This window comes from Patiria miniata, unplaced genomic scaffold, assembly GCF_015706575.1.
Source record: "Patiria miniata isolate m_02_andy unplaced genomic scaffold, ASM1570657v1 HiC_scaffold_27, whole genome shotgun sequence".
NCBI classification, from domain to species: domain Eukaryota; kingdom Metazoa; phylum Echinodermata; class Asteroidea; order Valvatida; family Asterinidae; genus Patiria; species Patiria miniata.
The window spans coordinates 42,742-60,080 of NW_024037066.1; the positions used below are offsets into that span (position 1 = coordinate 42,742).

The window sequence follows — 17,339 nt, forward strand, 5'->3', positions numbered from 1 at the left end:
TCAAGCCCATATTACCTTGAACATACTATACTTTTGCATACCTTTTCTATACATCCTGAACTTATATTGGGTTCACAATACACAACCCTCCACCATCAAACGCGGATCCAGAAGAAAATTTGTGGGGGACCCAAAACAACTTTGGTACCCCAAAAAGCGGATCTAAAAAAATAACGGCGTGGGGTTTGGGGCCCGGATTCTAGATGCTCTATGGTGCGATCTGAAGCAATTTCTGACCACTTTAATCAATTTCTTTTTGAGGAAAAGATGTTGGTGTACGCACTGCCTGCCTTTGTTGCGACGTCACCTGAAATATGTAATGTTGGGTTCGGTTTTTTTTTTTGGGGGGGGGGCCTGTTGCCCCCCTCCCCCCCCCCCCCCCCCCCCCGCCCGAATCCGCCCTTGTCCACCACCAATGTTTTAGTTTGGAAATCAACCAAAGATGAAAAAAGTCTGGGATAGATTAAAATGGTCCGTACCACCTTTGTAGATCTAATAATTATTGAACATCCCCTTCCAATACGCTGGCCGACCCCTCGAGTCCGGTGATGGTACCGGAGCGTAGCGACTGCCTATCGCTAGAGGGTTGACCGGAGCGGCTACCGGGGCCTACCGATGCCCGCCTGCTCACGCCTGCCTGGGAGGTACGGCGGCTCGGTCGCAGCCGAGCAGGCACATTCTTACGCCATTTCTTGATGGTCTTGATCCACCTGTGAGAAAAAAAGTGAAAAGCTGAGGGATGCGTCCAGATGGATACTACATGGAACAACATTGGATAATGAAGTGTTAGGAGAGAAGTAAACGTAGGCTCATTGTTCATGGGGCAAGAGATAGTAAGTTAGAAATTTGTAAAGAGCAAAATCAATATCGTTTTGGTTTGCGGTAACACCATGTGGTAATAACTACTGCTTAGAAGATATTAGTTCTGAAAAGAACTTGTCCTGCTTATTATCAACGTTGCTAAGTAGATTTTTTGTTCTGATAAGAACAGTCCTGCTGTAAGTTCTAAACAAACTTGTCTTTGGTGTTACCGCAAACCGAAACGATACCGATACCCCACCATGCAAAGCCTCAAATCTTATAGAGCAAAATCAAGTTATCCAGAAAATACTTATATGATTGTTGCCTTTATTGCACGTGAGTAGTTCGTGTCTTATACTTAACTCATAGGCCTAAAACAGAAAAAAGTTGTGAGCATTAATATTCTTGAGCTACATGGAATTGGGCCTGTAACACTCCGACATTTTCTAAGCGAATACTAATAAGTAGCTTACTCTTAGCTTACTCTTTGTTAGCTTACTCTTTGCTGCATAATTATGATCTCATTAAAATGGACAGATGCTCCGTTTAACTTTCTAGAAAAGTCATGAAATCATCACGGGTCACGTCAATTTAGCTACGTGCACAGACATTGGCTTAGCACTGAAATTATTCGCTTAGCAAAAACAGTATATACTAGCCATATACTATTGTGACCTGTATGAAGCTGATACATGCTAAGCACACGGATCTGCTGAGCAAACTTTTCTACTGCTTCATGAGATTCGTCCGAGGATCTCTTTGTATTTTTTTTTTTTTTGGCATTTAATGCTGTCCTCCCTCGGATTGAGAAATCTTTGGAGCTAGCAGCATGGAATTCCAGTAGGGTCTATCGTAGGGCTAGTCTACATGCTTTGGAGATTGTAGCTTTGTTTGATGTTGTCCAACCAACGCTTAGGGGCCTGCCCCTGGGTCTTTGTCCAGCGATTCTTCCTTCCAAGGCTACTTTGGGGTATCGTGTTAATTATACTTACCAGTAAGCGGAGTAGATGCTGTATCGGTTGATCGCCGGTGTGCTGTGGATATCCCCGGTACCGTCCATCTCCTTGACGAACATGGACGGGCCTCTCTGTCTGGGTGTCCTCAGGGGAGTCTTGGTGGAGAGCTTGGAGCCCGGTGGGCCACGGCTCCGGGCACCCCCTTGTCCTGGTGGAGGTTTGCTGCGCTGTGAGGGGGCCACGGAGGAGCGTCTGGAAGTCGAGGGTTGTGGCTCAACTTCAGCTTCTGTGAGATAAAATCAAATTGGTTTCAATTTGCTTCATCTGTGATAAATTGGTGACAATAAATGTTGGGTCCAAAGTTGTGACAACTAACACAAAACCTGTGTAATTTACCAGTTCACACACGTTTCATTAAAACTGACTTCAAACTATTTTTACGGTTTGGCAAGCACAGTACTCTTGGAGATGGAAGGCATGAAATTATGTGTCCAGAATGTACAAAATCTTATATCAGATGCAACAGTGACATGAAAAAATTGAACCCCAGATTAATTTTTACTGACCCTAATAGCATCCGGGCCGTTGACGTTCGCTCTGTACATCCGTCGGTACAGACCTTTCGGATTCAGCTGCCAGTCTTTGAGGGTTTTTTGGTGGTTTTATATTATAATTTAACAATGAATTAGTGCACATGCGGTGAAAACATAGCCTGCGAAAATCGGGGATCACTCAAAGAATACGGCTTTTTTTTGTTTGCTGGACCAGTTTGGTGTCCTCTGAGTGACTCGTGGGGTCCGGGTGTAATGTCCTAAAATGAGTTTGAAAGCTACAAAAGATACATTTAGCAACAAACGGAAATTGTATACACTGCATTAGAGTCGCTTTCGCTTCTACCTTGTAATTAATAAAAGGCTAAAGGTTGAACAAGGAGATTGACGGGAGCAAGATTTGAACTTGCGACGAACCTCCGGAGAGAACGGGCGACCTCGATTTAAAGTGAACTTAGTATACGTTCCCGCTTGTGGTTTAATGTTTCAATGAATTTAAAAAAATAAATAAAAAATTGGCATCATTTTTATTTCCTCCTCGCCTTTAGTTCACTGGAGGTCCATTTACCTTTTGTCGGACTCTTCCCACCGCCAGTCACGGCTGCTCCACTACTGCCACCTTTGCCTGCAGCAACATCAGCGATTTCTTTCTTCAGCTGAACGATCAAGAAAGAAAGAGAACATGCATCTTTACAGAACTGTGACTATCACACTTATTTCACCATACAATGTTACTACGTGTCCCAATAAACATTGTGCATGAAGAAGTCGCTGATTTTCTCAAAGGTTGGTCAGACTAGCTAATCAAATTTTACAGCATTTTCAAGCCTATGGTCATGTTTACAATAATGGTGAAAAAAATCAAGAAATCCAACGATGCAAACCAGAGATATCTTTGATTTGGTAAGGCTATGTATTTTTCGACCTGCACAATGTAATTTCCACACTTAGTATTTGCTTGTATATACCAATTATTGGGTTATTGGTAATACGCAATGCTTGACATATTGCATGGCCTTTATGTAGCATTTAAAGAAGGGCGTTCACAGATAACATTTTGGGTACATAACAATTTATAATCAAATCTAATGCCACTTGGAATGCCTAATATCAGGCGTTTAGTCTTTGACAAAGATATCTCTGGTTTGCATTGATGGATTTTCTTGATATTTTCACGAATTATAAACAAGACCATAGGCTCAATAATAATATAAATTTGATTAGCTAGTATGACCACCTTTTAAGCAAATCAGAGACTTCTTCATGCATAATGTTTATTGGGACACGCTATACTACGTGTATTCACCCCCGAAAATAAATAACCTTATGATCATGAGTCCGAATCCTTATAAATTTACGTCAGCTCTCGTATAACAGAAACCCTTTTGATTGTGTTTTATCTTGAACGTGTTCTTTTCACGTTATAAAATATTTCTTTAAAAAGCATACCTTGAAATATTTTTAAGTCATTCGATTAAGGGAGCCTAGACAAAAACCTCGTCCTCTGAAAGGACTAAACTGGGCAACTTTCAACAATCAGACATCTTATATACAATAAATGGAGATACATGCAGTTATACACAATGTGTTGATTAATTTAGCCAACAGGTTCATAATTGTTTCATGTGTTTTTGTGGTAATCACCAAGGTCATGCAGTTTATTCATTCTGCCCTTTCAATTATTGATGCCCCTAGAACATTATAATTACTTGTACTTACTCGACCCCTGTTGTACTGTCACAACCCACAAACCTGGTGACTGCTTAGTGGTTAGTTTCTCGCTGTGGTTGAAAAAAAAAAACTCACCCGCAACAAAACACTTCCTATACGTCAAACATTCACGCGAGGTGCAGAGATACACACATGAATATCACTCAAAAGTGCAGTTCCATTTAGCAAAAAAAAAAAAAAAAAAAAAAAGAGACGAAAACACACGGTCTGGAAGCATTCGATACTACAAAATCCGGTAAACATCTCTCAAACATCAACCCCAGATCGATGATGGAAAAAAAAAGGAAAAACCCCATAAATGAAATTAGACCACCGCGAAAAAAAAAACATCCGAGGTGGTTTATTTGCAGGGCAATTGTTTCTGAAAAAGCTACACGCTCCCCCACTTTAGTGGACTAATATTCCATTGATCCGGCGGATTATGTCAATAACTGCGAGTAAATTATTACAGGAATTAGGTACAATATCCGTTATGTGTGCACTGGGCTCCGGTCCAGCACTGTAATGGCTCACAATTGGTAGGGAGTTTATTGCATATTTAGACTCATAATGGATTGTATAGGCCTACTTTGTTGGAAGGTGGTGCTCGCATAGCAACTGGCGACTATATAGCGCTGCATCGAGACACAACCCCGCTGACCAAATGTTCTTAATTCTCTATACATTGTTACTTTGTCTTAAAATCCTATAACGTGTTGAATGAGAATGAGTGTTAGGTATGAAAATGACATTCGAATATCGTTTTATTATGGGCAGAAATAGGGGAAATGTTTGGGGGAATTGTGCCTTTGATGAACATGAAACAAGCATGGCATTGGGCACACAGTCAGAGTGTGTCATGAGAAAAATATCTGGCTATGAGGCCCTCGCAGATTTGTCTTTTGAAAAAAATGTAGGTAGAATAACAAGCAATTTTCAAATTTTTCAAAATGACTGCCAGTGCTTGTTATTCTACGTATTTTTTTTCAAAGGGCAAATCTGCGATGGCGCTATAGCCAAATATCTTTCACATGACACACTCTGACTGCGTGCCAAATGCCATGCTTGTATCATCAAAGGCACAATCCCATCACATATCTGTCGTACTACATGTTTATTGTTCATTTATAAGTTAAAATATCATAAGGTAAACGAAACTAGGCGAGTAATGCTCCTCTTAATTTTAGAGAAGTGTTTTACAACAATACATTTCTTTTGAGGATTCCTGTTTGCATTGCATGAAAAACGATTCCTTGACTTGTCCAGATTTTCCAATACCTAGGCCTACCTAACATTGCGATCCAAATACAGAACAAATTAAACTCACAGTTTTCTTTTCTTATACCTCTGGAAGATGATGGTTTTTTTTTTTTATTCATTTCCATGTGTGGAGTTATTGATTAATATATATACAGTCGAATCTCGTTGGTACAAATTCTGTTAATACAAAATTCTGGTTATAACAAAGTAACATAAAGCCTTAGTCCCGACTGTGCATTTATGTGCACAGTGAATGGGACTGATGTTCCTCTTAATACAAAATTCTGATAAAACAAACAATTTCGCTAGGTCCGAACGAGTTTGTATTAACGAGACTCGACTGTAGTTAGCAACCTGTAAGCCGATCTTATTTAAATACAGAATTCGCCACAGAATTCATTCAATGAAGATCAATTCCCTGATGACATGAGGTGTCGGACTTGTGGGCCTTTATTTGGTTAGGGGATGCGATTTTCTCGGACTTATGATATGAGGCGTCTGACCTATGAGGCGTCGGACTTATGAGCGGGCCCAATTACAAGAATGGTCAAAAACTAGTTTGTCCACGTCTATGGCAGTCATGTAGACCTAAGTGCAATTATTGCAGTTCTTCGTGCGTGCAGTGCTGTTGTGTTGATCTTTATCTCATAGACTTGCGTGTGGACAAACTGCTTTTTGACCATCATTCTTTAAAACATCGACATTTCGTAATTCAGGCTGTATTTTTAGTGCCGGCCACCAAGATGCTGTACTTTAGGAATATCTTGAAACAATTTTTACATGTCTCCCCACTGCCAAGAAATCTGCGTCTGGAAAGTGTATATTTTGACCACCCGGTAGACTGGTCAAAAAATTACCATGAAACCACCCTCAAAAATATATATTAATGGAAAGAATGTTGCTGCAACCTGACGCTGCTTTTTTTCTTCATATATCATCTCAATGAAGGTCAGTCATTGCAAAAATTATGATAAGGCATGAATCTGGGACCCCACTGAGAAACATTTCCAATTTTGTTAGGAAAATGTTCTTGACTCTCCATAGACTTTGTACACAACCGCCATAGTAGCGTCAGGTTGTAACATTCTTTCCATATTAATAACTTAATATTTTAATAAACAATGTAATAACTCATTCTTAACAATCTCCATCTTTATATCAAAAGTAAACCGAGCTGTTTCTATATTTTACAAATTCCATCCAAATTAAACACCACTTCAGAAGAATATTAACTATGCCTAAATAAGTAGTTGTTCTTATTGTGAAATTGGCCCTTTAAAACAGAACAACGTTAACACTCCATATCACCATGTTGCTAAATATTCTTTCTGTACAGATTTTTTTTACAGCATTTTTACAATAAATATTCACAGTAAATATATTTTTTAGAAGGCACAAGGACATTTTTCACACTTATAACCACAAGGAAGATGGTGGACAGACACTTCCTGTTAATAAAGAAATATTTCAGCAAAAACTGTTAAAATGTATGTATAAATATATACCTTTGAAGTCAACAAACCATTCTAGTTAACTTGGACGAGCAAGACATTATATGGAAGTTCCGATAAATAAATAACAATTGATAAATGAAACACATGCAGATAGACACAGTTTAAAGGCAATATACACCATTTGCAAACATCAAAAAACAAAACAACCAAATTATTATGAAATATGTTACTTGACTGCAAGTGAATAACCTCAATCATCCTGTGAAATCATGGCACCTGGTGTACTGTCATTGTTAAGAAAAGTGATTTTTTTTATCAATTTCCAACGATAGTCAGCCGACCATCTTTGGAAAAAAAAACAGAGGTTTTTTTTCCAAGTACTTTAGTTAGGCCATATTTTGATTGCAATCGGTTACACAACGGGTGAAAGCCTGATAGTCAAGTTCCCTGACCTTACAACTCCCCAACGTTCATAAATGGCTCTGTTTCGTCTGAGGTAGGGTCAGGGAACCAGACTACAAGAACAGCTTTTTTTCTTCGTTTTTCCAGCATATATGAACACAAAACTTTGAAGAGGTCAGTGTAACAATAATTGCTTTAAAGTAACTTCCAAATTCACTAATTTCTCTAAACGACAGCAAAAGCAAATGTTGTATATTATTACCTTTAAAGCACGAACAGAAATGTGAGTACCTTTTCTTATAATACCAAACATTGCAACAGCAGAAAATTCATTGTTATATTTGGCCATTTTTCACCTTCTAAACAAAGGCAAATTTTACGTTTGATCATTTTCCAACTGATACTCTAAAAGCAGAGACGGAGCTTCAGAATTTACAAGACTGACATTTTTTTTGACAATTTTGCTGAAAAAAAAATGCAAGATCAAAAAGCCCTTTTTTTTCTCCAAATGTTCCCGTTGAAATTCCGCTGGATCACAACGAGTCATTTTAGATTTCTGTTAAGTTTAACATCTACAGAAGTTGTTAAGTTGCAAGCAAGGCATTTTAATGTTACAAAATTCAATGTCAAAATCACGCTTTTTACATTTTTTTTCCAAGTTATAAAATCTTGGAAATACAAGCAAAAAGTCACACACAAAACACACATTTGTAAATTGTTCCAAATGTTTTGTCCAGCAAAACATAAAATGAACAGCAAACTTTGATTAATCTTCCAAAATGCGGTCTAAACTTCTTTACATTTAAAGCACAACATTGTTTATTTTTCTCCCTTAGTGTTTATTCCCAGGAGGGGGGGGGGGGGTGTTATGGCTTGTTAAAAACTCTGCCCTCATATTTTCGGCCTAGAGCAAGTCGCTGGCAGATATTTCCAGCCTCGCTCCCTGCATCTTTATCCGTCATCTGTTTCGAATACTGCAAAACCTTTGCGTGTATACACGTCATCCAGCATGAACTGGTTAACTTGTATCTCTAGTTCTTATTTTTTTTTTGTAGTCGCAACTTTAAGTGGCCCTTAGCTTTGAGGCTGGTGATTTCCATAGAACGCGTAATGATTGACATTTTCACAATCTATGCAGCCATTCAATCAAGAAGTGGCCAAGCATCAAAGTAAACACTTTGTTGCCCCGAATCCCAACGCATTCCTGAGCTAACTAACATTGTTGCTTCCGGCCGACGTCCTCCCCCTACCTGCTGCACTCCCCTTCTTACTCCCCTTGGCCGACTCCGGCCCGTTCTCCTTGTTTGTTGGCGTCGAGCGTCTTTCCGCCGGGCTCTTGCCGTCAATTAACGGGGCCAGCCGGCCCTGCAACTCCTCAAACAAACCTTGCATGTCTTGTACCTCCTCTCGCCTCTGCGTTTGTGTTAGGAACCAATGCAAAAACACACACGTTTGATACACACGTTAGTAATTAGTCTGGTGCTGGACGGAACAACTACACAGCAATAATGTGTTTAATTTCTTAAAGGCTCAAAGAAGTGAATCTTTCTCAGGAACATATTTTTGTGCAAATTTCTACTCCTCTTAAATGTATGAAAACTATCTGACATCCCTTTTTGGTTAATTTTATTGAAAAGTGCACCTTTTTAAAAACATTTAAAAAATATTCCCATGCTTTTCCAGACAACTAGAGAGCGCTGATGCTGTGATGTCATTTCAGGAAGACAGGTACAGGAAGGCCTTGGTCTCGAATCGTTGGAATACCTTGTGGGTTGTCTCGGGACTCAAAGACTTGCGAGGCACTTGTGACGGACTTGTGAGGACCTGGCAAGTTCTGAACTACAACACTGATACAGGGCGGCCAACTTTGAGTAAGAGCTGAGAGTGAAAATTCGGCGATGGCGCTTGATCAGAAGTAATCATATGCTAATGCGAGCGTGAAGTTCTAATAGCGTGGATTTGGGGCCCGGGCTGATGGGCTCCAAAAAAAATTGGGATTCTAGACGCTCTGTGGTGCGATCTGAGGCAATTTCTGACCACTTTAACCAATTTTTTTTCAGCGAAAGATCATTATTTAAACATCATTTTCGAGTTTTATTTGTTTACTTTTTTAAGCGTGAGAAACCCCAAGTGCGCGTCAGAGCACGAGAGCAAGCTGAAATGCATGAGTCTCACGCTCAATGCGTGAGAGTTGGCAGCCCTGCTGATAAGGAGTGTCTCAAAACTAAGAATGCTCCATGGATGTAATCCAGTCCATCACAAATCCAGTCACAAATCCAGTCACAAGTCCAGTCACAAGTCCAGGCACAAGAAAGAAGGGATGGACAATAACAAAGGAATGCCTTTGTCAAAGCTCCTTTGAATAGCTTGCGACTGGAATTGGGACTGGAGGACTTGTGGTGGACTTGATGACATCCCTGGAAAGCGCTGAATATTCCACTAGAAATATTGCCTGTGTTATCTTGTGAACACAAAATGTCCCCCATGAGGTAAACATTCCACCTGAAAACACCAACAGTGGAATCCCGCGACAAGATTTTGAAGTGTTTACTGCGGTGGAACTGCGGTGGTGTCACGCTCACGCGCATGCTGCACGTGTTCTTAAAGACGAGGCCCACGCGCATTTTGGTATTTCTATTGGTTGAAGGAGCCCGGAGTGCGTGCATACTACCTGAGCGCGACTCGCCACCGAAGAAAATGGCTGCCATCGGATATGTCTATACCATATTGAAACATTTGCTTATGTGCGCATGAGATCGCAAAAAGAACTTTCTAGCTAGGAACACACAAGATATACAGCTTGGATATACTGATCGGACACAAGAATAGAAACAGGTTTGACTTTTGCTTCTCTTATGTATTTCTGCTTAAAGCTATAGTCCATCATTTGCAGCCATCCGAAAAGTAACTGGCGTAATTACTGTTGAAAAACAAACTTGGTTGAAAGAAAGTAAGGGAACTAACCTCCCTGTGAAATTATTCTTTCTGGGAAACTGTCATTTTGAAGTAATCAACGAAAGAAGGCATTTCCAACGGTGATTCTTAAGAAGCACCGTAGGAAAATTTAAATTAGTAGTTGTTTTGTTATTCAGCGCAGCGCGCACAAGTATTGGAACGACGCACACGCGCGCGCGGTTGTTATAATTCGTCGGATCAGTGCGCGACGCCGCGTATAGCTGCAATTCAAAACAATTCAAAACATGATTCAGTAACTTTTGATTTGAAATTGAGATCTTAGAATGCTGTTTTTCTCGGAATGTACAGCTGAAGCTTAGCTGAAACTTCACCAGGTTAGTTGCTCAGTATCCTTCATTAGAGTTTGAACACTTTTGTTGCTTCAAACGAACAAAATGCACTAATTACAAATGATGGACTATAGCTTTAAAAGAATTGTCTGTGATATGATACAATAACCGATTCCTCACAATGCTGGTCTGCATTCATGTGCTCTGAAAATAGTTTGAAGTGAGCCCTCTTTTGGCTATTTTTGATTATTCTGTATAAGTCCTATCAACACTTTTTGTTGAACCTTTGAACCCCTTTGAAGCACAATAAATAAAAGATTAGATCAATTTTAGTGGCCACTTTCTTTTCTAGTTGTTGCTATGACAATAGTCTCATAATCAGTGTTAAGTAGACTTTTTGGACATTTTTATCGTGTTTAAGTCCAAGCAATAAAAGTTTTAGTAAACTTTGTTGGTAACAAAATGTCGAGTTGAAAACGTGACAATTCGCTCATATTGTTTAGTAGACTGCAGTTCAATTGTGTGTGCTTAAACATCGACACTGGTGCATTGTTTTAATGTGAATTTGAGGAATGCTATGTACTTACAGCTTTCGTCTCTGCATCTATCTTCCTTCCCAGGTGGACTCGGACTGTCTGTATGCTGTTCTCAGCTTTCCCTATCTGCTCTTTCAGCTGTTAGTGAAAAGCAATAAATGACTACCAATTATAAAACCTGATAAAAAAAGGGGAGACGTTGGTGGAAGTCATTGAAATACCCACTCTTAATTTTTTGCCTGATTTTTCAAGAGGCCATTATGATTTTGACCATTTCGCATCGACTTAATTTTTGCCAAAAAATTTTGCCCAAAATTTCTAAATTTTTTAAACGGCAAAATTTCCCAGCCAACTTCTGATATACAGCCAAACGCCACAAACACTGATTTGCAAGAGTGATTTTAACAGTATTTGTACGATATTTTTTGCGGAAACCTCGTATGTTTCAATACTTCGGGGTGTGCACTGGAGCATAAATTGTAGGCCGTGCACAACGGCCCACACAACGGTCAGCACATGGTCCCCTTCCACAGACAACACAGACTTTGTGTGTGTGTGTGTGTACCAAAAGGCACGAGGGATTATAGTATTTAGACGTCACCCGGAGGCAAGTCGAGGCAATCTTGACGTCTTAACCCGTCATCCAAGCCTGTGCAAAAAACAGCCTGTGCGAATTGGTTAAATGGCATTCAAAACTAACGTTCTTTAGTTGGAACTAGATTAGATACTGTATATGTTCAGAAATCTGTGAAAAACTGGTGACACAAAGAAATACTTGCAGTGACTGTCTGAGGCTTGGTTAATTTTAGATCTGTGTGAAAAATGTGACAGCAAAAGCAAAACACCAAGGCCAGGAAATATCAGTGAAGGTGATAATAACTTTCTGCGTCATTTTTCATTCAAAAATAGTTTTCTTTAGTAATAATTCATCAGTAGGAACAAATAGATTGAATAGATTGTTAAATAGAAAACATGAATTATATGCCGTTAACTTTTCCCCTACAGAACATTGTTCACGTTGACAAAAACAAAGAGAATATACGAACCTCTTCAAACTTCTTCCGTTGCTGCAATAACAAAAGAAAAAACAAAGAGAGAATTCATTAGTTAGCAAAGGAGGGAAGACTTTACAATTTTATGTTTACTCCTTTCTTTTTAGTTTTAAAAAGTTGCACCATTGGGAATTTTGTAATACAGTAAACCCCGGCTAAGTCGGCACTCTCGGGACCCGAGAATTTGTGACGACTTACACGAATGCCGATATCTGCTGTAAGTCGTCATTTTGCCAACTAACATGAACGGCCTTTTGCACACATGATTCACTGCACTAATTGGCTTCGATTTACCCTGGTTTATCTCCTTAATGCTTGAGTTGAATCCAGCAAATTAATCCTCCAATTGTATCATCACGTTTGGGGTATTGATAGTGGAGACCACGATACATATGTACGTGCACAGTAACGAATTAAATGCGTGTGTGGTCCGGTATAGACCACGCACGCATTGACTGCAGCACTAGTCATTCAATAAGACGACCTCCAAAATGGACAGAGCGCATGCGTACATGCGTACAGCATAGAGGGGGTACTATCATTAGACAATCAGATTCAAAATTATGACCCCTCCAATGATGAGTCTCTTTGCGGTTTTTGTTAAAAAAAAAACTAATCTAACCTTATTAATGTTGTCCTCAATATCATCAATCCTAGCCTTGGTAGCCTCGTCCACTTTGCCGCCTCCTTTCCCCTGGGCCAGCTTCTCCTTCTGAGTGACTGGAATGACAGGCACGGCGGCCTCACCGCCGCTAGGTATGGCCTGCTTGGCTGCCTCTATATCCTGCTGGAGCTGGGTGTACTTAGTCTGCAGGTCCTGACGAACCATCTGGACATCACGGATTCTAAGTAAATAAACAAAAAAAAAAGAAATCATTTGCCATACATTTTGTATTCATTTGGTAAAACTAGCGGGCGCCGTGCGAATCGCTAGCCGGGTGAATCTTACAAATGATCAGTGCGCCTTCAATTGACTATTTTTGAGAAGGGGTTCATGTCATTTATACAGTCAGATTTCGAAATGTGTATTCATATCGTACAAATTTGTACAATCAACGGTTAATTTTGCCACATTTTTCATCAGCAACGTTATGTTTTGTGTCAGTGATACGTTTTGGAATGTTTTCACAGAGACAATGTTATATTGTAACTAACGAAGATCTGAAAGAAACAAATTTTCCACAAAAAAATATATTAAAAACAAATTTAAAACCTATTTTTTTCCCCCGTGTTATCCGTGACTTCAGAGGACATTGAAATCGGAGCATATATGTGATACGATCAAGCTACATGAGTCGTTTATCAACCCTGGTCCAAAAAAAAATTATTACAGATTTCAAAAGAGCACAATCTCAGCATTACTGCTGTGAAAACCGCATGATGGTACCATCTTTAGTTCAAAAATTATGGAAGTCGGAACACCAAGAGCTGTGATGAAGTGATGTGATGAAGTGGCCCTATTTTGGCCTGAATCTCCAAATAAAAATTCCCGACAAACGACTCATTTAGCTTGATCGCATACCATTTAAGCACCTGGTACAACAATTAAGCACCTGGTACACAATAACCAAGCCTCTCCATTAACCCTAACTCCCTAGCATCGTTTACTAGGAACCGTACCCATCCTGGCAAATTCCAACACCCACATGGGAAATTGTACCGGTACACACACACTGTTGGACTTAGTTTCTGGAGGTATGCCAACCCCAGTGTAAAAGACCATCAGTTTAGGGGTACTGTACCCATCCCAACAAATTTCAACAAAACCTGCTGTTGGGCTTTGATGGGTTGAGTTCGGTTAGGGTTAACCATTGCATTTTGTGCATGCTCACACCCTTTAGGCCTTTTACAAACAAAACGTGACAAATAGACATAAGACAGACAGACAGCGTAGAATCTTTTAACATCGATATACTCAGTATGCTGTCTTTTTTTGTGGATAAGAGCACTGGAACAACAACTTTAGGAGTGCAAACGTCACTGGATTCAGAGTTGCTAGCATGAATTTTTAACTCTAACTCCCTAGGCCTTTTTGCTAGGATGTTGCTAGCATATAGCCTCAATCCTGCAAATTCCTCAGTTGTTTCTTGAATATGGTCCATGGAGGGGTGACCACTGCCTGAATCCTGCAAAATCCTCCAGCTATGACTGTCAATAGGCTGAGGCAGAGGCAGTGACATCCTGGAGCAGAGCGGAGGATGACAAGTATAATCAAGGACTAAATTTATGCACGGCTGAGCATAAACAACACAAGGTCCGGCCCAAGACCTTGACACAGTGCGTACTCCGAAATCAGCAACGCACTTTTGCCATGTTACCTCAATCCTGCAAATTCCTCCAATTTGCAAAAAGGATTTTGGAGGATTCAGGGCGGTTAGGGTTAATTAAGCAAGTCATCAAGCTACGAAATGATTGCTGCAATAAACATGTTCCTTTTGCTAAAAAAAATATGTGGCCTTTTTGAGGTGCAACATGTATTTAGAATGTGGCAAGATGTTGACAACTGTCTGATCTCTGTCTGTAATTTTATTCTCTGTTGATTGAGATGTCACACAAAATGGTGCTACTTTTTTTTATACCTTGGGAAGAACAAGTAAGCTAGAAAATGTAGTCCCAAGGAATTTATATAGGAATACATTAATGTAAATCTCTGCCATGTATAACACGTTGTATTTCTGATGTAATGTCTCTCTTGTATTTAGTTTGGAAGGTGGATTATTAGACCCTAATGCTCCTTAATCCTCCAAATTCCTCACAGCAGTTGCTGTCTCAAGTGAAATGATTGGAGCTATATTCATATTAATATTTTCATTTGGGGGGGGGGGGGGAGATTGAAGTTTAATAAATGTGAGATACAGACGTGGAGTTTGGAGAACCAAAATCACATACTTATTCACTCAAGTTACATTTTTCAACATGGAGGGGCAGGGGAAGCTGGCTCAGAATTATTGAACGACTGCGAAAACTGTCTAAGAAAAATAACATTTTGAAAGTCATATTTTGAACCAGATGGCTATAGATAAACTAATCCCTTGGAATCAAATAAAACATTTTTTTAAAGAGATATTAAAAGAATGTAATATCCTTTGAAGGATTGAGAGGGTATCTTAACCAAACAGGCCACAGAATGTACAGCAAAATAATGTAATTTATGTACAATGAGAAAGACAATTAAGCTCCATATCGTTGACTAAACAATGTAATTCTGGGTCCACAAAATAAGTTCAGTGAAATTTGTTTGAGGGTAATCCATTTTTCTTCACGGAAATCAAACTATCAGAACCGACCGAACAATTGAAATTATGACAAATCATTGACCAACGTCCAGAGAATATTGGGGTTAACAGATAACGCAAACTGTCTTGAGTCAACGTGTGCTGCAAATTAATTGAGAGTACGCAAGCACAGTACAGAGCAACACAGAAAAGAACACGTCACCTAGCAAACGTCTTAATCAAATTTGTGGAAAGAAACCGAGTCAAGCTTAAGACGGTGGAATTATTATCCTTGCCTTAATTCAACGATCAATCACAATAGATGCCAAACACTAAAGACGCCTCATTTACACAGTACTGTTTTACGCATTACTTTTTTCCATGTTGGTTTTTATTGGAAAAAGTAAAAATGCATAAAGTAATACATGTCAGTTTTGCCTATTGGGCTCCATGCAGGAACCAGTAGATGGTGTTTTGAGACCACTGGTGCAAGCTCCATTTGCGCGACACACTGTGTATGTACACTAGTTTTGTAGGCATATTAGTGGTGTTGTAGTCGAGTACTTTTTGCCGAGTACCGAGTACTGCCGAGTACTTAGGTTACCGAGTGCTTGTACGAGTACGAGTACTTCCAAATACAAGTACAGGTCTCTGAGTACGAGTACTTGTACTTCCGAGTTCAAGTACTTGTACTTCCGAGTACGAGTATGAGTACTTCTATTTCCGAATACGGCCATACGGCAAATGGTTCATTGTGTGTAATTGGCCCAGGCCCAGTCAGATCGATATACAGACCCAATCACGGACAGCTGTTAACTGTGTTTGCCCAGACGTACACAGAGGAAAATCAGAGATTCGATTTCTTCGCAAGCCAATCAACCCTTTTAAACTAAAAGTATCGATGAACTAAGGCCGTGGTATGTCAAGCTATACCATTTTTTGTTAGTACTGCTATTCGAGTACGAGTACTTTGATGATGGAGTACAATTTCGACATGTCGAGTACGAGTACTTTGCTGCCCGAGTACGAGTACCGTCATTTCGAGTACGGGTACTTTGACATTAGAGTACGAGTATGAGTACCCTAACAAAAGTACTCGAGTAGTACTCCAGTACGAGTACCAAGTACGAGTGCTACATCACTGCATATTAGGGACCATTAGAAATGGTGCAGATATAGGATACGTATGCTGCACAGAAAAACTAGTTGGTTAAAGCTATAGTCCATCATTTGCAGCCATCTGAAAAAGTAACTGGCGTATTATTGTTGAAAAACATACTTGGTTGAAAGATAGTAAGTGGACTAAACTCCCTGTGAAATTAATCTTTGTGGCAAGCTATCATTTGAAGTAATCAACGAAAGAAGGCCTTTCCAACAGTGCGTCTTAAGACGCACCGTAGCAAAATTTAAATTAGTAGTTCGTTTTGTTATTCGGTGCAGTGCGCGCAAACATTGGCACGACGCACAGGCGCACGCGGTAGCTATAATTCGTCGGATCAATGCGCGACATCGCGTATAGCTGCAATTCAAAACATGATTCAGCAACTTTTGATTTGAAATTGAGATCCTAGAATGCTGTTTTTCTCGGAATATACAGCTAAAGCTGAGCTGAAACTTCATCAGGTTAGTTGTTCAGTATCCTTCATTAGATTTTGAACACTTTTGTTGCTTCAAACAAACAAAATGCACAAATTACAAATGATGGACTATATCTTTAAATCGCTATTTTGTATTGTTATTTCATTGGGAACATTACATTAGTTATCCCATGAGAGTGGTATGTCGGACGCAGAGGCACTACAATTTTCCATGTTCCACGAGCGTGAGTGGGACAACAAATTTATCGTCAAGCAAACTTGGCGCAAAGTAAACATGGCACACGAACGCTGCGTAGGGCCTACACAAACTTTTCATCGCTAATATCCTATTGCACGTGCCAGTAGTGGGAATGGCGCGCACATCTTAGAAAAGCGTAATACGCTGAGTGCGGTGTAGACCGTGCTACATGGGATAATGTACCACGGGTTGTTGCCATGGATCAACCAATCAGGATCAAGGATTTAAGTTTACTTGAAGATAAATAACAATGTGCATCTCACATCCAAATATTGATGTAGCTTTTTGTTGTAATTAGGCAAAAAAAAATTCTTCTGCTTC

The 17,339-nt window shown here is 39.7% G+C and overlaps 1 protein-coding gene across 8 annotated transcripts in view; it reads right to left on the reverse strand.

Annotated features, from left to right (window-relative positions):
• Nucleotides 1-383: 383 nt before the first annotated feature.
• The window catches only part of LOC119734339 (golgin subfamily A member 6-like protein 22), a 58,618-nt gene continuing 41,662 nt past the window's right edge, over nucleotides 384-17,339 (reverse strand). For 7 of the 8 annotated variants that reach the window (XM_038207789.1, XM_038207793.1, XM_038207791.1 and 4 more), the window contains 6 exons: nucleotides 12,590-12,812; nucleotides 11,962-11,982; nucleotides 10,967-11,053; nucleotides 2,877-2,964; nucleotides 1,794-2,043; nucleotides 384-710 (listed from right to left, as the gene is read on the reverse strand). In XM_038207789.1, the coding sequence (XP_038063717.1) occupies nucleotides 500-710; nucleotides 1,794-2,043; nucleotides 2,877-2,964; nucleotides 10,967-11,053; nucleotides 11,962-11,982; nucleotides 12,590-12,812 (880 nt within the window). In that variant the 3' untranslated portion in view covers nucleotides 384-499. Of the gene's footprint in view, nucleotides 711-1,793; nucleotides 2,044-2,876; nucleotides 2,965-6,436; nucleotides 8,548-10,966; nucleotides 11,054-11,961; nucleotides 11,983-12,589; nucleotides 12,813-17,339 lie in introns of those variants that run through there. The other variant, XM_038207794.1, reaches the window with a different exon arrangement.